Source organism: Erpetoichthys calabaricus, chromosome 16, assembly GCF_900747795.2.
Source record: "Erpetoichthys calabaricus chromosome 16, fErpCal1.3, whole genome shotgun sequence".
NCBI lineage: Eukaryota > Metazoa > Chordata > Cladistia > Polypteriformes > Polypteridae > Erpetoichthys > Erpetoichthys calabaricus.
The window spans coordinates 55,306,497-55,330,565 of record NC_041409.2 but is presented as its reverse complement, the minus strand read 5'-3'; the positions used below and the strand labels follow the sequence as shown (position 1 = coordinate 55,330,565).

General features: G+C 40.9%; 1 protein-coding gene across 1 annotated transcript; it reads right to left on the bottom strand.

Moving 5' to 3' along the window:
- Positions 1–19,186: 19,186 nt before the first annotated feature.
- On the bottom strand, positions 19,187–22,594 carry LOC114666690 (psychosine receptor-like). Its single transcript, XM_028821647.2, has 2 exons — positions 22,464–22,594; positions 19,187–21,325 (listed from the first exon to the last, which is right to left on the bottom strand). Exon 2 carries the CDS (start codon positions 21,250–21,252, stop codon positions 20,335–20,337), a length of 918 nt encoding a protein of 305 aa, XP_028677480.1. The 5' UTR covers positions 21,253–21,325; positions 22,464–22,594; the 3' UTR covers positions 19,187–20,334.
- Between the last annotated feature and the right edge of the window lie 1,475 nt (positions 22,595–24,069).

Sequence of the window (24,069 nt, the reverse complement as noted above, 5' to 3'; positions counted from 1 at the left end):
AGAAGAAGTGGGATAGTCAGAAAAATAAAGAAAATAGACAAGAGTACAAGGAGATAAGGCGGAAGGTATAGAGAGAGGTGGTGAAGGCTAAAGAAAAGGCATATGATGAGTTGTATGAAAGGTTGGACACTAAGGAGGGAGAAAAGGACCTGTACCGACTGGCTAGACAGAGGGACAGAGCTGGGAAAGATATGCAGCAGGTTAGGGTGATAAAGGATAAAGATGGAAACATACTCACAAGGGAGAAGAGTGTGTTGAGCAGATGAAAAGAGTATTTTGAGAGGCTGATGAATGAAGAGAACTAGAGAGAGAGAAGAGGTTGGATGATATGGAGATAGTGAATCAGGAAGTGCAACGGATTAGCAAGGAGGAAGTAAGGACAGCTATGAAGAGGATGAAAAATTTAAAGGCCGTTGGTCCAGATGACATACCTGTGGAAGCACTGAGGTGTTTAGGTGAGATGGCAGTGGAATTTTTAACTAGATTGTTTAATGGAATCTTGGAAAGTGAGAGGATGCCTGAGGAGTGGAGAAGAAGTGTGCTGGTGCCAATATTTAAGAATAAGGGGGATGTGTAGAGCCGTAGTAACTACAAGGGGATAAAATTGATGAGCCACAGCATGAAGTTATGGGAAAGAGTAGTGGAAGCTAGGTTAAGAAGTGAGGTGATGATTAGTGATCAGCAGTATGGTTTCATACCAAGAAAGAGCACTACAGATGTGATGTTTGCTCTGAGGATGTTGATGGAGAAGTATAGAGAAGGCCAGAAGGAGTTGCATTGCATCTTTGTGGACCTGGAGAAAGCATATGACAGGGTGCCTCGAGAGGAGTTGTGGTATTGTATGAAGAAGTTGGAAGTGGCAGAGAAGTAGGTAAGAGTTGTACAGGATATGTATAAGGGAAGTGTGACAGTAGTGAGGTTAGTGGGAGTGACGGATGCATTCAATGTAGAGATGGGATTACATCAGGGATCGGCTCTGAGCCCTTTCTTATTTGTAATGTTAATTGACAGGTTGACAGACGAGATTAGACAGGAGTCCCTATGGACTATGATGTTTGCTGATGACACTGTGATCTGTAGCGATAGTAGGGAGCAGGTTGAGGAAATCCTGGAGAGGTGGAAATATGCTCTGGAGAGGAGAGGAATGAAGGTCAGTATGACCAAAGCAGAATACATGTTTGTAAATGAGAGGGAGGTCAGTAATGGTGAGGATGCAAGGAGTAGAGTTGGCGAAGGTGGATGAGTTTAAATACTTGGGATCAACAGTACAGAGAAATGGGGATTGTGGAAGAGAGGTGAAAAAGAGAGTGCAGGCAGGGTGGAATGGATGGAGAAGAGTGTCAAGAGTGATTTATGACAGTCAGGTATCAGCAAGAGTGAAAGGGAAGGTCTACAGGACGGTAGTGAGACCAGCTATGTTATATGGGTTGCAGACGGTGGCACTGACCAGAAAGCAGGAGACAGAGCTGGAGGTGGCAGAGTTAAAGATGCTAAGATTTGCACTGGGTGTGACGAGGATGGATAGGATTAGAAATGAGTACATTAGAGGGTCAGCTCAAGTTGGAAGGTTGGGAGACAAAGTCAGAGAGGCGAGATTGCATTGGATTGGACATGTGCAGAGGAGAGATGCTGAGTATGTTGGGAGAAGGATGCTAAGGATAGAGCTACCAGGCAAGAGAAAAAGAGGAAGGCCTAAGAGAAGGTTTATGGATGTGGTGAGAGAGGACATGCAGGTGATGGGTGTAACAGAACAAGATGCAGAGGACAGTAAGATATGGAAGAAGATGATCCGCTGTAGCAACCCCTAATGGGAGCAGCCAAAAGAAGAAGAAGAAAGGAATCCAATGTTTAATTCTATTCATTGCCTGCACTTGATGAGACTTGGCTGTATTACTTATCCATAAATCAATCATTTAACCAAACATTATTTTACATAGCAATTTTCTCAGACAATAATAATACTGAGTGCTTTACAAAGCACACTAGGCGTATGTACAGTAATTCAAAGCAACAACATAACAAAATGTAGTAACGTTTGTTTTTGTGGTGTAATTACAACAGTATACTTTATTTTTTGAAGGGAAAATCTTTACTGTTGTCCTGCATTGGGTTGGCACCCTGCCCGGGATTGGTTCCCTGCCTTGCACCCTGTGTTGGCTGGGATTGGCTCCAGCAGACCCCCGTGACCCTGTGTTCGGATTCAGCGGGTTGGAAAATGGGTGGATGGATGGAATCTTTACTGTATAATTAAATGAAATCATCCTAATTTTCAAAATAGTTTTAAAAAAACAATTAGTTCATAAAGAGTTGTATGTGCATTATGAAGAACTGCAAAACTTTTGAGAAACATAACATCTGCTTGTGGTAAAACAAACAGGCAGGAAACAGGTCTCTGACATCATGTTAGCTACTTGTCAACCCACAAAGCTTACAGAGAGAAAGCCAGAAGTCCAGTTTGAGCTAACGGCTGTGTCACTGCAGATATGCGAATAAGCCACTGAGGGAAAGTAAGCAAAACCATCTGGCACCTGTGTCCAAAGAAGCCAGTCTATGCTGTGGTTAAGGTCAGGCTCTGTTGTTGTAGGCTTTGTTAAAACTATAAATATACATACATTTTCTGTTTCCAAACAGAACAAAATCAGGTGACAATAATCAGGTGAAATAAAAACTGATTTATCTGTGTGTTTTTTTAGTTACACGTGTGTATGGTGAAATGTTATCTGCTGTTTAAGTGACTAGCACAAAAACCAACAGCAATGGACACATTATTGTGATGTAAAAATCAGAATGCAATAATAATCCATCCATTTTCCAACCCGCTGAATCCGAACACAGGGTCACGGGGGTCTGCTGGAGCCAATCCCAGCCAACACAGGGCACAAGGCAGGGAACCAATCCTGGGCAGGATGCCAACCCACCGCATGCAATAATAATAATAACAATAATACATTTTATTTATATAGCACCTTTCTCACGCTCAAATACAGTCCCACTTGAATGTATCTCACCTGATACAATGCCTGTAATAACAGCCATTGGAAAGCTAGTTAAGAGGTAAACTTATGGTAGTCGTGAATTAGACTGGTGATTTCTACCAAATGGAACACCAGTTGTGCTTGTCTAGTTTCCCATCCTTCACCAGTTGGTTTAAAAAATTTGCTTCTATCAGTCTTACTATTTATTTAAAACATCAGTACAGTATAGCATGAATTATAAGTTCACAAATTTAAAAGAGACTCTTTTGTTTTATGCACTCTGGACAATGAACATACGTATTTTTCATTGTGAGTCCCATTTTTGGTTCCTTTTGTTAATCAATGGATGACTTTCATTGTCTTTTAAATGTGTTGTCAATTAAGCAACCGGTAATCATGAATTTTGCATATAGCTTTTTCTTATGAGTGTTATCACTAAGTGACTTTTACAATTTTCAACAAGTAAGAAAAAGTAGGCACTGCATAACATTCAGGTGCCTTCAGATAATTGGTTAGATTGAAAGATGGAGCGTTTTTTTTTTAAATTTTGTAGACATTTCAACAGTTTGTTATCACAATTTTGCTTATTACTTATTTTTGTAACAGTTAGGTTAGGTTAGGTTAGGTTTCTTTATTTAGTCATGTTTACACAGGAAAACATGAAATTTGCCTTCTCAGTTGCATCTAATAACAGACAGAATGAAATAAAACAGACAAATAGAAATAAGAAAGGTTAAGGTAAGGCAGTTAGATAAAACATATTTATACCAAAAAAAAAAAAAAAGGTAACAGAATATATATCAAAACCTTAAACATTATCTCCGATATTTCTTATTGAAAAGTCGTATGGCACTAGGAAGAAAGGAGTTTCTGGAGTGATTTGTGTGGGTTTTCAAAGCAACTATCCTTCCTGATTTACTGAAGTTTAGTTCTACATGTAATGGATGTCTGTCATCAGTTGAGATGATTTCCAGTTTCTTTAGCATTGCCCTCTGACACACACTAGTCACATCATCTACATCAGCCCCAATAACTTTAGCTGCATACTTCGTAATCTGCTGGAGCTTTTTTGAGTTTTGGTTTGTCAGACTATTAAACCAGGCAATGAAACTGAAAGTGATCATGGACTGGATCATACTACGATAGAAGGACAACATGAGGTCCTTGTCTACTTTAAATAGTTTGAGTTTATGGAGGAGAAATAAGCGCTGATTGCACTTAGAAAATAATTTTTTTGTATTTGTATACCAGTTAAGAATGTTATCTAGGTAATTTCCTAAGTATTTATATTCGTTCACTATTTCTACCTCCTCTCCCAGAACTACAATAGGTGAACATACAGATTTCTGTCTCTTAAAATCAAATATCATTTCTTTGGTCTTTTTTACATTCAGAGTGAGAGAGTTTTTATTGCACCAGATTACCATACAGTCCACTTGATTTAGATAGTGGCTTTCATCCTCCCCAGATATGCATCCTATGATCATGGTGTCATCCGCATACTTAATAATGGAGCAGTGGTCATTGTTCTGTCTCAGGTCACTTGTGTACAGAGTAAACAGTAATGGTGATAAGACACACCCCTGTGGACTTCCTGTGTTTGAATGAAGAGCTTTTGAAAAAGTGTCCTGAACTTTAACTGTCTGTGAACGATTTAAAAGAAAGTTCTGAATCCATAGTGTGATAAATGGGTTTACATTCATACTGTTTAATTTCCCAATCAGTATATGAACATATATAATCATATTCTCAAATAACTGTGATAACAGGATGTAATTACATGTAATAGCAGTTTGCATAAAATGTTTTTTAATAGCAGTTTACAATATTGTGTGGCTGAAATTGACAGCAGAATCCAATCAAGTGTTGAAAAGAGCCATGTGCTATAGTAGGTTATTGGATGTGGAGGCCCTGTAGCAAATTGTGGGTCCAATTTCTTAAACGTAATTTTATTCAAAGAAATATCTAATAGAAATTTAAAATCTGCTGAAGTCTCAAGCTTAAATTGCTGGATTCCAGTGAACATGCCAGTTAGCAGATTGTTGTGGCGCATTTGTAATATATTACTGCATCAGAGAAATATTAAATCATCATAAACTTTTGATGAGGTAGCAGTGTGTTTGTTTTTAGAATAACAGAAATACTGAGTATTTGGGTAGTCACTATAGCATAAGGTGTTGCCAGGCCATCATCCATTAATTTCTACATAAGTTAAATTGCTTGTATCTTTTACTGACATGAACACAATGAACACACACACCATAGATTTCAAGAAGCAGGAGAAGTGAGATGGTGTGATGGAGTTTCATGCACGATGCCACCTAACCAAAAGGGATGAGTGTGGGATGGGGCGGTGGCAGGTGAAAGGCTGTTAGCATATAATAAGACTTACCCCACATTTTGGTAAAGGAAGGGACGTTACTTAGCTAGTATGGTGATAAGTATACAAATAATATCAAAACTACTGTATTAAATAAATAAAGAATATCACTATTTGCAACCTGAAATTGAATATACACATCTAATGTTGTGCATTTCTTATATGGTAATATTTGACCATCCAGGCCCGCCCACATCTGACTCCACCCCATCCTATGTCCTTCAGCAAGGTGCTAAACTGCTGTTGTTTCACTGTTTTGCCATCAGGAGTGTCTGTCAAACAAATATAGAAAAAGACTACAAAAATATACAAGTTGAAGTAACTGCTCTCAAGGTAAAACTGACACAGCAGGAGGTTCACAAGACTCAGTCGCTTATTTCCAGGTTTCTCCAAGTATGGTTTTACTTTGCTGTGCACATCGATCAGATTGATAATGCATTTTTGGTTTGGCCTTTAGCAAAAGTGCCGACTGCTGAGCTTCTCTACTGTTTATGGTACTTAACCTGTTTTCAATGTGTTATACGATTTTGCAGAGATTTTAGTCTATGAACACCAGAATACCACAATCTTTTTTTAAAAAAAAGTTGTTATTGCATTTGCATGGGTCTTTGAATTTTGAGGTTGTAAATTTATACATCCAGCAATTCGTATTTACAAATGTGACCTTAATTTCCACAAACTTTATGTCACAATCTTTTTTTTTTTAACTTTTCCAGGTGACTGACAAAAGAACAGATGGCAGCAGGAAGAGCCTGTCAATCCCTTAGGCAACATCACCCGAGGTGCGCCGTTTTTGAGTGAGTGTTGTGGATCGTGTTATGGACACCAAGGGGCGCTGTTTATGCAACTGAAGCAGCGCTCACATCAAAAAGTCTGCGTTATAGACACTGAGGGGTGCCATTTTAGTAACTAAAGGGGCACATGCTCCGGAAAACAAAGAGGAACCCCCGACTACGTCCTCACCCTGGCAGTCTAGTAATACTGATTATGTACTATGGACACCAAGGTGTGCTGTTTATGTACAGAAAAAGCTGCAACTTCTTGCTGACATTGAGGCTAGCAAGAATAAAATAGACACTGCCATTGAGTTTGGCAGTCCTCGGTCAGCTTTTTCAACTGTACATGCCAAAAGATGTTAAGATTCAATTATAATGAAGTACCTGTATTTTTTAATTCCCAAGCTCTTCATTCTAATAGAATTTGACTTGTACTTTTTGGGATTCCGTTGTATTATATTAGTTTGTGTTCTAATAGTGTTGACAGGTTTATAACATGGCCTTGGTGTGCTAATTTAAAACTGAATCAAAATCATTCAGCTCAGGCCTTTCAATGCCCAAAACCTAATTATAAATGTTGCTCATTTGCCTTACGGCCACCATTTACTAGAAGCTTCTTGAAGCCTCGCTTGCTTTAAATCTGGAGGTGTTTGTAGGCGGGCTAAGACTCTGTAAGTCATTACTCTGGCATTGGTACATTTGTCACCTCCAAGCTGTGCATGAGCAAACAGGCAGATAGCGAGCGTTTTGAATGAATGAATTGTTAATGTTGTTATATTGTGTATGTGTTTTTTGCTATGACTAGCATAGTTTACATAAAATATTAGCACTGGTGAATCTAAACTGTTTATAGTTTTAATATCACTAAATAAAACATTCATTTTTATTGCTCTGTAGACTGAACCGACAGAAGGGATGGCCATCTGGCAATTTTAGTCATTACTGCGACAATATTAAGATAGCAAAAACTGTTCATGCTAACTTCAATTATATATTTTATTTCCTGCAACTAAAAGCTTCAAGTCTGACAACTGAATAAATGAAGTAAGAAATATTTTAAACTAGACAGACTGTCAGCGCAAACCTCTTAAAGTTTTGTTTACTGTAATGGCCACACAGTGGTTGGCATTATGTCAGCCCAGTCACTACCTCTGTGGGATCTCCTTCCACATTCTGTGGCTATCACATTCGTTATGAACTCCAAAGTGGTCCTGTATGTTATTTCACTGAGATTCATACAATTTGAACACAGCCACATGACATTTTCTGGGTAATGCACAAACCACATTATACTACCAGTGTCATTAAGGGTTTGTGGATTTGAGTTTGGTTTGCACCTTGTGACCCTGAAATAGACAAGGAGCACAGGGGATTGGTGAACGAACATTTCATGTACAGCACAACTGTAAATGTGCATGGCATTAGTGAGTGTGTCATCTGATGGACCCATCTAGGGATATTTACAGCCTTGTACCCCACGACTCCAGGATAAGCTTTGGTTCCTTACAAGTCCAAAATGCATTAACTAAGTGAAGTAAATGGAAGGGTCTTATACTGTACTAGCTGTCCCCCATGTAGAAGTGAAACAGGACAATTAGGAGGGCCTTGCCTGGCTCCCTACTCCTGACGTCACACTTCTCCCTACCCTCGGCCCACAGCCTCTGTCTCGAATAAGCACAAATATATTGCTCCTGCAAGTGATCTATGATTCTTAGCGCGATGATAGAAGTCGCAAAATCAACCGGAATGTTCAAGCAAATTCTAGAAAAAAGCCCGATCTAAATCCGTTAAGTAGTTGTCTTGTTCACTAGCTAAGCGGATGCAAGATACACCAAGAGGCTGATGCATGAGTGAGGAGGGCCCCACCCCCCTTCCCTCAGCCCTCTGTGTCTTTCTCAGATTTGCGCAGATAAATTGGTGACACAAGCGAACCATGATACTTAGTAAGATGAGAGGGGTTACAAAATCAACCAGAATGTTCAAGCAAATTATAGAAAAAAACCCGATCTAAATCCGTTAAGTAGTTCTCTCGTGAAAAGCGGACAGACAGACAGACAGACAGACAGACAGACAGACAGACAGACAGACAGACAGACAGACAGACAGATGTTGGATTTTATATATATATATATATATATATATATAGAGAGAGAGAGAGAGCATTAATTTAGATCAGAGGTTTAACACACAAAGACATTTTGAAAAAGCATCATCTGTTTGTGAATTTAAACAGTTCTATTAAAATTATTATTTTCTTACTAGTATGTGTCTGCTATGATTGAAGAGGCTCCTTTGGTAATTACCTATTAATTATTCTGTTCACTTCACTTCATTTTACTTTGATTCTGCTTGCCCTGTTGAGGTGAGAAGTGGCATATTTACGAATAACTTGTATGCAATATTTAGTAATCATTTATTCTAAATGATGCAGTATACCCCATTGAAATGGTTTACTTATTCAAACAGTACCATTTATTCCACAAAAGTATCCATAGATGTTATGGTCTACTGGGGAAAAAGTCCACCCTTGGCCTCAGAAGCTGGAACTGCCCCCTTTAGCTGAAATGACTTCTTGTAGCATTTTTCATATCTGCCCAGCAGTCTCTGACACTGGCCTGGTGAATTTTGTAACCATGCGCCTCATGCAAAATTCCACCAGTTATAAGATGTTAGTGAGTTTCCTTGCTTATACTGCCCATTTCAAATCCTCCCAGAATGGGATTCAAATCAGGGCTTTGAGTAATCCAGTCCATAACCCACCATTTCTTCTTTTTGAATCATTCCTTGCTGGATTTGCTGGTGTGCTTTGGATCATTATCATTTTGAAAGATCCATTTCTGGTTCAACTTTTAGCTTTCAGACATGGCCTCACATTTTGATATGATGCAGAATTCATAGTTGACTCAATATCTACAAGCTTCCCAGGCCCTGAGGCAGCAAAGCAATCCCAACCCATGATATTTCTACTACCATTCATTAATGGGTCTGAGGTTCTTCTCTTGAAATACTGTCTTCAGTTTGCACCAAACATATCTACTGTTATAACTGTCTACAAACAATTCCATCTTTGATTTATCTGTCCAGAGCAAATTGTTTCAGAAGGCTTGGTCTTGGCCTAGATGTTCAATGGCAAACTGTAGTCTTGCTTAATGTTGTTTTTGGACAGCTAAGTCCTTTTCCTGGCATGCCTTGCATGCAGGTTAAATTTGTGAAATCGCTTACTGATTGTAGATGCATGCACTTTGACACCAACTTTTGTAAGAGTTATAAATTTTTATGGAATTTTGGGATCCTTGGAGACTTCTTTTAGTATCCAACAGTCAGTCCTTTTACTGAATGTGCTGAACGGGCCAATCCTGGGCAAATCAGCAGTCCTTTGAAATCTACACCACCTTTAGCTGATTTTTCTTACAGTGGAATGGTTGATTTGGAAACTTTTTTCAATCCCTTGTAAGATTCATATGTATCCACAACCTTCATTCTGGGGGCCTTAGAAAGCTCTTTTAATCATAGCATGACGACACCAGAGACGACAATAGATCAGAGAACACCAAACCTTTGATACCTGCGGTTTGAGACAGGTTCCACCTGCATACCTCCTTGGGGTTCTAATCATGGAACCCCTTTTTCTAATTTTATGGATTTGAAATGGTGCTAAAAGTACAGTTGTACTTACTCTTTCCATGTGACAAATCTGCATTTTGTTAATTTAGATTATAAGAATGAACACACCATGTTAATGTTATTTCTTCAGGTTTATCACCTTTATCTGCAGGCACACTTGCATGATAATCTAATAATTGCCTGTTCAAATGTGTTGAAAATGTCAACAATATCCATAGGGTGTACTTCCTTTTTCTTGTGACTGACTATGATAAAAAGCACTCAAGCAATGAAGTCCATCTTCAAATATACCAGTGAGATTTTAGCAGTGGGTAACAGTAACACACAATGCTTATTCAAGTTACAGTTCTGCAAACATTTTCTATTTATAAGAAAAGGGAACAAACTCAGGAAATGTGTTTTTATATTAATTATTCACTGTTAAAAATAGCAACTCCAATGATTTGTATTCAGTCTTATGTGAGTCATGAGACGTGAAAATAAAGAAAATGGTGACCCGGACATTGACATTTTTAAACAAAATAGAAGCTTTCTGGTCCATCCTTGTAAGGAGGCTGTATGACACAGTTATGCTTTTCTTGTTGCTTTGTCATTTGAAAATCTTTTTTTTTTATCTTTTCAATAGTAATGACCTGCCTGCCTATGTGCCTATTCCTCTATGACCAACCTATGAAACTCACGCTAATGACCTTATGTTCCCAACAATCATACAGAAATGAACATTTAACAATTGATGACTGGACATAAATCTTGTTTCCCAAAGCCGGTTTCTCTGGACACACTCCTATCAGTGGAAGTGTTTACCTTCTTTTCTCACTATGATGTTTTGATTGTGCTCCACCATTCTTAGAAAGTGTTTCACCATATTTTATATGTTTTTTTACATGAACAACCGTGATGACTCCACTGGCACAAGTAAAAAGGCAAATTAGCAATTAAAAAAGGATCTGCTTTTGTCAGTGAAGGGAGGACACAAAATAAAAAAATGTATGTAGTGAAATAATCTTAACAAGTTAGTGATAATATAAGAAAGTGAACTAAGGCTTAAGCCTTCTTTTTTGATCTCTTTCCTCCCCTGGCCCTAAATTGTCAAATGTGAGTGCCTGCCTATAGAACTAGCTCTTTATATTCAATGTGACAAAAAAATAACAAAATGAGGAGCAGTACCATAAAACAGGCAAGGGGCAAATAAAATAATGAACAAAAAATGCAAAGCAATAGTTAATAAATAGCATGAGTGAAAATAAATCAGAAGTGCTGATAATTACGTCCCCAGGCCTACTTTCATACGATGAAAAACATCATTTACTGATGCATGTGTCCACGCCAATAATATGACATCATGGCCATCTAGTACATGTTAAAAAAAAGACAAGATCACCAGTCAAACAATGAAACCTGAATTAATTATATAAAATGCACAAAACGGGGGCAGGAACATGTGATGGTAGTAGAATCATCACTGGGTCTTTTGATGGTGCGAGGAGCAGGAAGAACCATTAGCAGCCGGTATTTAGCCACATAGAACACAGTATAGAGTTGACAGGTGCAGTGCTAAAAGATTTGTAACATTAAATGAATCCCCATATAAGACACTTAATGTTAACGCATCATTGCAGTAAATATTAGATTTTTAGATCTTATGTAATGCCTTCACTTACTGGGTTGGCAGAGTCTTCCTTTTTTTAGCGGACTACCAGCGTTAATGGTCAGTTGATGTGCAGTTTTCATTCTGCATGTGGGAGGCTACGTACTCCCTTTATGCTGTTAAAAGCCGGCAAGCAGCTGATTTTGCTACAGTCATGAGTAATGAAACGGGAAAGGGGGAAAGCAGTCGTAGTGCGAGGATGGTAGTAGTTTTACCTTACTTGTTTGTGGAGTTTATGTTTAGTTGTTGTGTAAGAGTTTAGAAATAATCCCCGGGGATGTGTGAAATGTAGGGAAGTTAATTTATGTGTAGGAAGAAGGTGAGGATAAGGGGGTGGACCCCCTCCCACTATCACAATGGTATGAGCCCATTGCCCTAAGGCGAGTAGATATGAAATGTTTAAAAGACCTCCATACTAGGGGGTGGACCTCCATGCTAGTTCAGAAAGGTCAGTGAGGAGGATAGTTTGTCGCTATTATGCATATTGCAATGTTTTTTTTTTCCCTCTATGCCGATGGCTGTCATAAAGATAATCTTTCAATCTTTTTAAGCCAGGGTGTCTCCTAGATTTTGGGAGAGATTCAGCACAGGGGTGAGAGATTTTGACTGCTACAGAGCCCTTGGATCAATTATTCAACCTTTTTCTTTCTATCATTTCTTTTTTTTGGCAGCTTTGGGCTGTGTACATTTTATGAGCCCTTGCTTGCAAGTGTTTTGCATGAATATTTTTAATAATTTATCAAATTTTTCCAGTTTGTTAGATAGAACTATTTTTGTTTTTCTTGATTGTTGCATATTATTTTTATGGATTGTTCACTTCTTCATGACACCTTTTCTTTCTTTTTTTTGTGGATTTTTTTTCTTTACTTCAACAACAAATACTGTAATAAATATTGGTGACTTTGATTTCAAAATACAGTACTTTGTGCTTTGTGTTTTGGGGCACTTTGAATGCTGTCAGGCTATAAACTACTAGCATGCACTGACTTAATACAGTTGTCACACATGTGTGATTGGGAGGCAGCTAAAGGGCCTGAATAATGGTAGTTCCATGTCAGACCAGGGGGTGGCGAAGTGCACTAATTTTCCCTCTTGATCTTTTGCAGACCATTCTAGAGAAATTCCGCCCGGCTCTGGGGCAGCCAATGACATCACTTCCGGTTCGGGTATCGATGACATCACTTCCTTCGCTGGCCTTTAAAGCTTCCATCTTCTCTCTAGAGAATCAGTTCTGTTTTGGACTCAGTTGAATGAACATGTCTTTGTTTATGAATCAGTTTTGCAGCCGGGAACAATTATATGGGTGGCTGCGTCTTATGGTCGTTTTTGTGACAGTGGCGCAGCTGGCAGGATGGAGAAAACCCAGAAGAGAACGGGACCGGACCTGAATCATATCCAGGTGGGAGAGTACCTGGGCCGAGCTTTTGGGGGGGGGGGGGGGGGATTGCGTCTCGGATTTTGGAAAGAACCGGTGCAGACTCCGCTCCCTTTGTCTAGCTTCGGGTCACCTAAATCAAATAGGGAAAGTGTCGATGGGACACACAGACGTGGGCTGGTTTCTATGGGAGAAGCGAAAGGGACTTATTATGCTCTCACGGAGGAGAGAGCTGTCCTTCCTACCGGGGCTAAGGCCCCAGAGCAAAGTGGGGATTCCCCAGACAAGTAGGTGAGAAAAATACAAAAATGGAAATTTGACCCTGAGCGGTCTACCCAAGAGCAGCTGGATGCTCCCTGGGAAGAGGTGGCAGGTTGGTTAAGGCCAGCCGAATGCACCACCTTCCAACTGGTCAAGAAAGTGGCCTGTTTTCTATTTATAAATAGCCTGCCCGAGCATTTCACCCAGCCGGTCTGGGGAGAATTTTTTAACGTAACCGAGCTCATTGAGCTCATTGAAACATCAAGGACAGTCTCACAATTTGGGAGAGCAGAACGGTCCTTAAGTGAACGCTGTAGATATTATGTCCCTCTTAATCTGCCCTCTCGGCATAAACCGGAGTTTGCACCGGAGTCCCCAATTCCGCGGGCACGGCCCTCGCTCGGGAGAGAGGCAGAATGTAAATGGAGAGAAAGGGGTGGATTGTATGCGCTTTCAAACCCCTTGTTAATGGCTCATTAGGGAGAAGTCATTATAAATGGATACGAAGTAAAAGCTCTGTTTGATTCTGGCAGCAACATTTCCATTGTTGACCGCCGATACGTACTACCGCGACAATGGTTAAAAATAAAGACCAGAATTACCTGTGTGCGCGGAGATGTCCGCTCCTATAAATCCGCCTGATGTTTCATCAGCCATGGAGGATCACTTAAAAGAATTATCGTAGCAGTCCTCCGAAATCCACTGTGTGCTGTGATTCTCGGGCGAGACTGGTCTGATATTAAAAGCGGTGAAGTACTGATCTCTCCTAATCTAAAATTGGGCCTAGTAACAGACAGGAATCCACCGTCTCAGGTTGTCTCCACACCGTGTATGCAGACGGTGGAGAGAGGTATGGGAGACCAAGAGGAGGATGGGGAACTTCCTGGACCGTCGCGGGCCATTACGTCATCTGTCCGCGTCTCGCCAGAATGGGATGATTCTCCGCCCCTTGAGGTCAGACCAGACCCTCTCTCAGATCTGAGCTTTCAATTTAGACAAACACCAGCCTCATTTAAAAGGGGAACAATGGAATGATGATTCCCTTAAGTTTGCTAAGAATGCAGTTGTCCTAGTCAATGGCCAATGCACCAATCAGACCATGCCACAAGGGCCCCACTTTGTTATAGAAAATGATTTATTATATCGGGTCAGTGAGCACGAGGGGGTGGTGCGGAAGCTGTTGCTAATCCCACGAACTTTCCAGCAGCAAATTTGTGAGTTAGCGCACGCCCACCTCCTAGGAGGTCACCTGGGCACAGAGAAAACACTAGAGCGTATTAAGCTCCGCTTCTATTGGCCAGGAATTAATGAGGAGGTTCGCCGCTTCTATATTTCATGTCTGGAATGTCAGCTGTGGCAAATTCCCAGGAGGGACCGTGCACCTCTTGTTCCCCTTCCCTTAATTGATGTTCCATTTGAAAGGATAGGGGTCGATATAGTGGGACCCCTGGAACCCTCTGCCCGAGGACATAAATACATATTAGTCCTCGTGGATTATGCAACCCGATATCCAGAAGCTGTTCTATTGCGCTCAGCCAATTGTAAAGCAATCGCACAGGAACTGATGGGTGTCTTTGCGTGAGTTGGGGTTCCTAAAGAAATCCTTATGGACCAAGGGACTCCGTTTACCTCAGAAACGTTCAGGGAAATGGCCAAGTTACTTAAAATAAAGCACTTGAAAACCGCGGTGTATCATCCTCAAACCGACGGTTTAGTAGAGAGATTTAATCAAACTCTCAAACAGATGCTTCGCAAGGTGTTCAGCGGGAATGGGAGGAATTGGGATCAACTTCTCCCCCTCGTACTCTTTGCCTACAGGGATGTCCCTCAAGCCTCCATGGGGTTCTCACCCTTTGAATTATTATATGGACGACAACCCCGGGGCATATTGGACATTTTAAACGAAGGTTGGGAAGGAGAGACTCTTCCCTCCACTAACATTTTGGAATATATCACGCAATTACGCGATAGATTTGAGAAAATTCGGCCCATATTAAAAAGTCACATGGAGGAGGCACAAGCAGCACAGGCCCACTATTATGACCATGGCACGACACTTTGGGAGTTTCAACCGGGGGATCGAGTCATGGTGTTGGTTCCCACCTCCCACTCTAAACTACTTGTCCACTGGCAAGGACCATACGAAGTTAAGGAGAGAAAAGGCCTCGTCGACTATTTGGTGAAACAACCCAATCGTCGACCGAGTGAGCGGATATATCACGTGAATCTACTGAAACTGTGGAAGGAAAGGGACCCTGATCCCACCTCCGGCCAGCCCCGCTCCTTCTTTGCTCAGACTATCACACTTAACTTCAGGTCTAATTTGAATACCCGACAGAGGCGAGAGCTCGAAGCAGTTATCTTGTCTGTCCCGGAGGTGGTAGACAAAAACCCCGGAAGGACTTCTCTGATTGCCCACGATATTGTGACTGAGCCCAGGGTCATAGTCTGAGAACGCCCCTATCATCTTCCCGAGGCAAAGAAGGCTGAAGTGGAACTGGAAATCAAGCGCATGCTGGACCTATGAGTCATAGAGGAGAGTCATAGTTCCTGGTCCAGCTCAATTGTCTTGGTTTCTAAGCCCGACGGGAGTTGGAGATTTTGCAATGACTTCCGCGTTTAGCACCCCTAGTGGGCACTGGCAGTATCGTGTCCTTCCATTCGGGTTACATAGGGCTCCTGCAACTTTCCAACGTCTGGTGGACAAAGTGCTCCATCCCCATAACACGTATAGTGCTGCCTACCTGGATGACGTCATCATCTATTCCAGCACTTGGAAGGAACACCTACAGCACGTTCGAGCGGTATTACGGACACTAGGTGAAGCCGGTCTTCGAATCAATCCAAAAAAATGTTTCTTTGAATTGGAAGAAGCCAAATATTTGGGCTACCTAGTGGGTTGTGGTACTGTGAAGCCACAGTGCTCTAATATAGAAGCCATTTTGACATAGCCCCGTCCGCGAACCAAGCAGCAGGTCCAGGCATTTCTCGGCTTGGCAGGGTATTACCGCCAGTTTGTACTTTTCGGAGAGAGCCGTGCCCTTGACTAATTTAACAAAGAAGAGGGCTCCTAACACTGCGGTATGGACTGAGACGACTGAGGCAGCCTTTGGTGACTTAAAAAAGGCCCCTACGTTGGCACCTGTTTTAAAAGCACCTGACTTTTCACTTCCCTTTATCCTCCAGACGGACGCTTCAGACACAGGCCTAGGAGCAGTGCTCAGCCAAAGTGTCGATGGTGCTGAACACCCTGTCATGTTTCTGAGCCGGAAACTGCTGGATCGGGAGACAAGGTATGTGGCGGTGGAGAGAGAGGCTCTTGCGATTAAGTAGGCAATTACACAGTTGAGGTACTACCTCTTGAGTCGGGAGTTTACACTTGTCACGGACCGTGCACCTTTACAGTGGATGGCCCTGCATAAGAAGTCTAACCCTCGAGACATGAGGTGGTTCCTTGATTTACAACCTTATAAGTTCTCGCTCATTCATCACAAGGGTTCTCTCCACACCAACGCCGATGCTCTCTCCCGCGTTCACAACTTCTCGGTGCAGAATGCCCGACCTGACTGGTCTTGGCTGAGGTCCCTGTCACACACATGTGTTTAGGAGACAGCTAAAGGGCTTGAATACATGTGATTCCATGCCAGACCAGGGGGTGACGAAAGTGCACTAATTTTCCCTCTCGATCTTTTGCAGACCATTTTAGGGAAATCCCACCCGGCTCTGGGGCAGCCAATGACATCACTTCCTGTTTCGGTATTGATGACATCACTTCCTTTGCTGGCCTTTAAAGCCGTCATCTTCTCTCAAGAGAATCAGTTCTGTTTTGGACTCAGTTGAATGAACATGTCTGTGTTTATGAATCAGTTTTGCAGCCGGGAACAATTATACGGGTGGCTGCCCCAAACCTTCTCAACATCTTATGGTCGTTTTTGTGACAACACTAATAATGACAATTATTAAATAATAATAATTATTATTAAATAATTCCTCCCATATAAGTAACATTTCTCAGACTGCCTTCTTCCATCTCCAAAACATTTCAAGACTTTGTCCTGTTCTTATGCAACACAGTACTGAAGTATTGGTTAATGCCCTAGTCACCTTACATATAGATTACTGTAATGCTATTCTATTTGGCATCCCACAAAACTTATCCATCGCTTACAACTTCTTCATAATTCTGCTACCTATTCTCTCTCAACTTCACTGGCTTCCTGTTAACTACAGAATACAATACAAAATACTGCTCTTAACATTTAAAGCTCTCCACAGCCTCACTGATCTCCTCCAGACTTGCACTCCCTCTCACTCACTCAGATCCTCATCTGCAGCTCTACTTTCTGTACTGCACATCAAATCTGTTCTATGGGAGCTCGAGCGTCTCTCATAGTGCTCCTCAACTCGGGAATTCTCTTCCCTCTCATATACGCTTCAATAACACATTTTAAAACTACCCTCAAAACTTATCTTTTATAACTGGCATACCAATTGTGAATTTTGCACTGTTACTGCCAGTTATCTTTGTTTGTCTTTCTTTTAACAGTGAAATGATACACTCAATGACAAAAACATTTGAAAACATTTCACTCTTTCCTCTCTCAATCCCTCTCTCTCACACACACGCGCACACACACACAATGTGGCTACTTAAATATATACAGGATATGATCTAAAATCCATGAAACAAAACTGTCTTACATAGCTTTTTACGTGTGTTGCCAGTCTGTAATTTGAGAACATTCAGTCTGGCAATATGGTGCAGCCTTAGTTTGTGGAAGTCAGACACAACTAAAGACATGAGCATAAAATGATGGTTGTCAATTTCAAACTGTGTTTCCTCAATGTGCTCCTTGAGAAAAAACACATCATCTGAACCAATCTCAGCCCGAACAAACTGATTGATCAAAGATACACTGATAGCTTGCCCTAATGTCGACTGTCGGATAACACGCTCAGCTACTTTGACCACTTTGACTGTACCCTCAGAAGGAATCATCAAACCTCGTTTGTTTTTTTAATGTGAGCAAGTGATAGCTTTGATCATATGATGCCGGTACAGCGTCTGTTACCAAACTAGCACGGCACACATCACAGGACAGCTTTCTCAAAATCCCGTCTAAGGGCTACCTCCCACTGCTTCCTGAGGTGGATTTCTTTGGGAAACTTTCAAATTTTGAGAAATGGTAACAGCTAACAACGATCTACATAGTTAGTGACTAAATACGCTTAGCCAAAACGTTGTTTGGAGGCTCACTTGAGCACATAAATGCGTAGCTTTGCTAGCTTAGCCTGGCGTAGCTAAAGTTAAGATTATAAAATGGGATTTTCTAATGGCCAAATATAACTAAAACAATTGTTCAGCTTTACCTATGAAATGTAATCCCTGTGATCTGTGTGAGGCATCTTTATCCATTACTTCACACCACAGCAGTGCCACTCGCAATATGGCGGTGACGTTGACCTATGATGCTGCTGGTCATGAGGTGTCTAGTAATTCTATGTCTATGGGAAATCGCACAAGGTTCTGGTCCCATGGATGACGTCACTTCCAGTCCCAGCCCCATGGATGACGTCGATTCCTTTCTTGGCCTTTAAAGCCGTCATATTTCTCATCTTGAGTCAATTCTGTTTTGGATTTAAACCTGTTAAGAATTCCACACAAATTACCCATTTGCAGCCAGGGCACAATATATGGGTAGCTGCTCCAAACCTTTTTTTTATGTCTTTTGGACTCTTTTGTGACACAGTGTATCGTGATAGAACACTGCCATTTGACTGTAGAAGCTGGCAAATAATTAATCCTTACAACTTGTTTGGGTCAGATTTGTCCTGTTTTTGTGTTTGCAATCAGTAAAAGCACCCTAAAGTTCAACTATTCAGGGTGAAACCTTGGAATTTCGACAAATTCATGAAAAGTAAAAAAAAGGTAAGCACTCCAAAATTTTTAACTTGTACACTTTCTGAAAAATCTTAACCTTGCCATGTCTTATGGGTCAGTTTTGACCCATGCCTTACTTTAATAGAGTTTCTTCTCCTTTTATGGTAGTTTTGTTGTTCACCATTCATAAAAACACCCTAAATGTCATGTTCTCAGTTCGGAAATGTGAAGAATTTCAGTAAAGTGCCTAACTTTACAAAAAGACAAAAAAAAAAGTTTCCTAATGTCACATTTTTGTACAGCTGCCACACATTTTGAACACTGCCATGTCCTTTGGGTTAGTTTTAACAACTATTGACTTTAATGAATTTAAACTGCTTCATCTGTGTACACCCTACAATAACATCCTTTATGTCATCTGTTCTAAAAGTTAAGCTCATATATATCATCAGTCAATATAAATTAGGTTTGGGGTGAACAATCTGACATTAAGGTCTCCTAAAAGGGGAGTCAGAATTAGGACGTGAAAATCCTGGAAGGCACAGCATTGAGACATCACTCGAAGAAGTTGTGAGAGTTAAAAAAGGAGACAATATATCAGCATGACTGTGGATATACAAACACTTCAACTATAATTGCCCTCCAGAGCTATTTTTATTCAGTTCTTATCTATTTTGTTTAATTCTATAACAAACATTCTCAAACTTTCTCCCACCAAGAGAGAGAAACCGTGTGGAAAGCCAGCTCTAGCAGTATCAGGTACAAGGTAGGATCCATCCATGTATGAGCAATGGTCCATTACAAGGCATATTCAATTAAATAGGGCAGATTTAGTAACAACAATTAACCTAGAATATGTCTTTGGGATCTCAGAGATCAAACAGAATACATCAAGAAATCCCATGTAGACACAAGAAGAATGTGCGAAATCCATAAAAGAAACAACCAGCATGTAAGCAGCGCTAAACACCACACCACCATGCTGCCTCAGTTTCATTCTACAGGATCCAACTTGAAGTCTATTGTTATTAGCTGATATTATTTCACAAAGCTGAGAGGTGCTTTACTTGTACTTGGACTAAACTCACATCTACTAAAGCATGCCAAGTGAAACTCAGCCGAGTGGCAGTCTTCTTGTCTTGGTGCTACCAGAGCATAGGCAGCTTCAATTTAGCGCCATCAGTCTTGCAGTGTAACTGGATATGCAGAGTACACGATGCCTTTAGAGAACTCAGCATTAACAACAAGTATTTGTCATCCAACATCATTCTAATACATCACTATCTTGATATTTCTATACATGCTCTTTAAACCTAAAGAGTGCATACATATTTTAAATTCCTCTTTTTCATTTTTTCATGTTTATTATTAAAACCATAAATATTTTACTGTACAGTTATTAACAGTTACCTGATTATATTTCATCATTACCACACAAACAATACCTTTTTTTACAAAGCAAGATGGTGTTCACAAAATTCTTTCTAGCTTTTTCATGTACAAAGCAGTAGAGGAGAGGGTCTGCAATACAGTTTAAGGTTATAAGACAGCCTGCTATTGTCAGGGCCAACTCTAGACTCTGTGAGCTTTCATAGTTTTCCACACTGCAAATGAGAAGGACAACATGATACGGGCCAAAACAGATTAGAAAGTTTACTATTATGCCCAAGAGCAGTTTGTTAACTGTACTCTTCTCGTGCTTGCCGGTAGCCTTGTTTTGCATGACACCTTTGTAAGTCCCATAGCCACAGAAGATTATAAGCAAGGAAGGAATAAAAAAGCCTATAAAAAATCGTACAAAATTGAAAGCTCTAACATTGTCCGAACAAACTTTGGTGCAAAATGAACTGCTGTTGCTATCTGTAATGGTCTCCCTTGAAAACAACAGAACAGAAGTGAACAGCAGTTGTAAAGTCCAGATAATGAAGCTGATGTGAACAGCAAATTTTATTCTTCTCAAAACATGAAACCTTAGGGGGTACACAATGACCAAGTACCTGTCAACTGCAATGCAGCTTAAGAATGCCGCACTTCCGTAATAGTTCAAAAAAGAAAGGAAACAGTTAAATGTAAGTGCTGCGCTTTTCTTCACAGATTGATTTTGTAAAACAATATAAACCCAGCATGGCAGAGTTATGCTTAACAGGAGATCTGCCACTGCCAAATTCAAGTAGTAGACTGCAAGTTCATTTTTCTTTTTCAGCTTCCTGCCGAACTCAAAAAGTGACAAAAGGTTGGCTGGAATACTGAAGATTGTCACAGAGATGTAAACCAGAGAGATTATTATTCCAGAAGCATTGTCATGTTCTGTACTATAACTTTCATTATCCATGGATGCAGAAAGTGGCTCCTTTGGTGCCCTGAAGGCGACTGGTGAATCTCAGATGCCTTCTTACCCAGTTGACCTGAGGAAGATAATTGGATTTAGTGAGGCTAATGAAAGGGGCCATAGAATTTCTACAAGATAGCAGTGTTCACGCCATACCTGAGAAAGAAAGAAAGAAAGAAAGAAAGAAAGAAAGAAAGAAAGAAAGAAAGAAAGAAAGAAAGAAAAGAAAGAAAGAAAGAAAGAAAGAAAGAAAGAAAGAAAGAAAGAAAGAAAGAAAGAAAGAAAGAAAACTGGTCTGGAATAAAATGCTAAGATGCCCATTATAACATGAACAACTCAAAATGTGTGGATTGCATTAGTTTACCCTGGTTTGTTGAGGTAGAAGGGAAGTTTGATGAGCTTAGCTTCAGTTTCCTTTTTTTAATTTAGGTATTCATTTGTTTTCAAACTCTTGTAATCTACTTCAGTGTATTTGGAAGGCCAGGCTTCTATGAAGCAATCCTAGACCAGGCACTACTACATTACAGCTACTAGCTGGTTCCTGTCTTTGATTAGATATTTCTTTATTTGTAGCGTCTGGCCATTTACAATACAGCATCAGGTACTGATTTCTCCCACGTCTTTGCTATTTAGACGTTTCCTATCTTGCAACAAGTGTGACTCGGCTACTGAATTGTGCCTCTTGTCTGGTTCTTTCCTCCCCTTGTTATTAAATATTATATACCATCCATCCATCCATTTCCCAACCCGCTGAATCCGAACACAGGGTCACGGGGGTCTGCTGGAGCCAATCCCAGCCAACACAGGGCACAAGGCAGGGAACCAATCCTGGGCAGGGTGCCAACCCACCGCAGTAAATATTATATACGACTTTGATAAGTACTATTCAACAGACTGGACACCTGCTCCAACGAATTATGTGCCCTGCCGGTTCCGAATTCGACAGCCATTATCATCAAGTGAAAAGGAGAAACTTGAGATAAAATGACACGGAAACACAGCGTGGTGTCCCCATCATGCAACCATACAAAGAGCTCCTCGGGCAGAGGGCGACAAAGGCTAACAGCCGATAACACAAACGCACAGTCCTTTGATTGAAACATCCCGAAACGTTTCTGCGTCTGTGTGCTCACAAGCACGCAGGCTGAATGCGCACGGACGGACCGCAAGCTGGCGCCGCTACAATCGATTCGATCGCAATCGGACTACTGTACCTGCGAACGGCTCCGTGCCGCCGACTTCCTCCTGCACTCTGGCTTGGCTTCACATGCAGTTCACACCAGTAAGAGGAAGGCGTAAACGTGAGGATGGCGGATTGGTTCTTACAGAAACACCATCAATAATGATTTTAGTTATTAATAACAACAGTCTAGTCGTGGGTGGTTAATACCAACTTTTTTTTTGGGCGGAGTGTGGTTGGTGAGATGGCTTATGGGATAGGCTATTTATTTTTTCTAATACTACAACTGAAATGTAAATGTCTGCAGTTCGACTGACCAGTGTTTAGTTTCAGTTTAAATTAACGCGGATCAGTGGCATGAAAATACTATTGATGACCATATCACTGTACGTGCAGATTTCTCTCAACTCATCTCAGTTAGGTAGTAATGTCTTATCAGCTTTTTTTTTTTTTGGTAATCAGAAGTGTAGCGCCCCTGGGTCTGGACCTGTCAGACTGACAGAGTCACACTACTCAGGTGGCCTCAGGCTGTCAGAGGGGGCACAGATACCCCGTCACGCAGTCATACCACCTAAAGATCATTTCGATCACGTCTTCATGCTGATGAAGTGAACCTCAGACGTGGACCCTCGCCTTGGGTCGGCGCACGTGTGGCATGCAAGTTGCCTCTGACCCCGGGTGAATGTAGTGAGGCAATTGGCTGGCGATGAGTACCTGCAAGCCACGGTGACGAAACCCCTGGGAGCGCGTGGAGCCTCAGAAGACCTGGGCAGCGTTGATGAGCAATTGATGAAGACGATAGCGGGTCAGGCCGCTGAAGAAATCAAGAGTCCAATTCAGGGCTACTGCTGCCTGCCAATTGAAACAGCGATGGTTTCAAGTTGAAAATCAAACAGCTTGGAAGTGAAATGGAACAAGTCACAATAAAATGGAGAGAAGACATCCACAGACCACATACACTACGTGTCCAGTGTCAGTGCTAACTAGCAGGCGGGCAGGTGTTTGCTGCTCAGCGCGAGGCCAGTAAACGACTGGAAAAAATGTTCTTCTGCATAGTATTTATTTATTTTGCATGCGCCTTTATCCTAGGCGACTTACAAGGCAAGTTATAATTTATACAAGAATGATCAGAAGGTTGGAAACTTTAAAAATCAATAATGAAAAAGATAAAAACGAGGTTGTACTACTACTACTACTGCTATATAATCAGAGCTGCTCCTCGTCATACGGTCCATAAGGAATCCACTTCTTGCCCCCGAACTCCACTCCCCAATCCTTTACGGAATTTCTATTAACAGCCTTATTTTGAGCAGTAAATGTATAAAAAATAAACAAAAAGAAGCACATATTACAAACATTACCAATTTTAAAATCAAATAAACCACTTTTTAATTCTAATACAAACTTGAAAGTGAATATTTAGGGGTTTCACCAATCTCTTTGTTGCATATCACAACAGCACACGTCTGCATTTTTTGAAAGCAAATTCATCTATGAGGTTATCACACCACAGCTGCTGTGCCAGGTCTGAGTTGATGTTGTTGACAGCCAAGCTGCTTATGAGTTCTTGTGCCATGGACAATCTCAAGAATGTCTTGATGAGCTTAAGCTTTGAAAAGTTCACTCCACAGATGTACTGT

What these genes read in the sequence shown, in the direction of transcription:
- LOC114666690 (XM_028821647.2), bottom strand. Translation starts at nt 21,252, where the DNA reads ATGGATAATGAAAGTTATAGTACAGAACATGACAATGCTTCTGGAATA.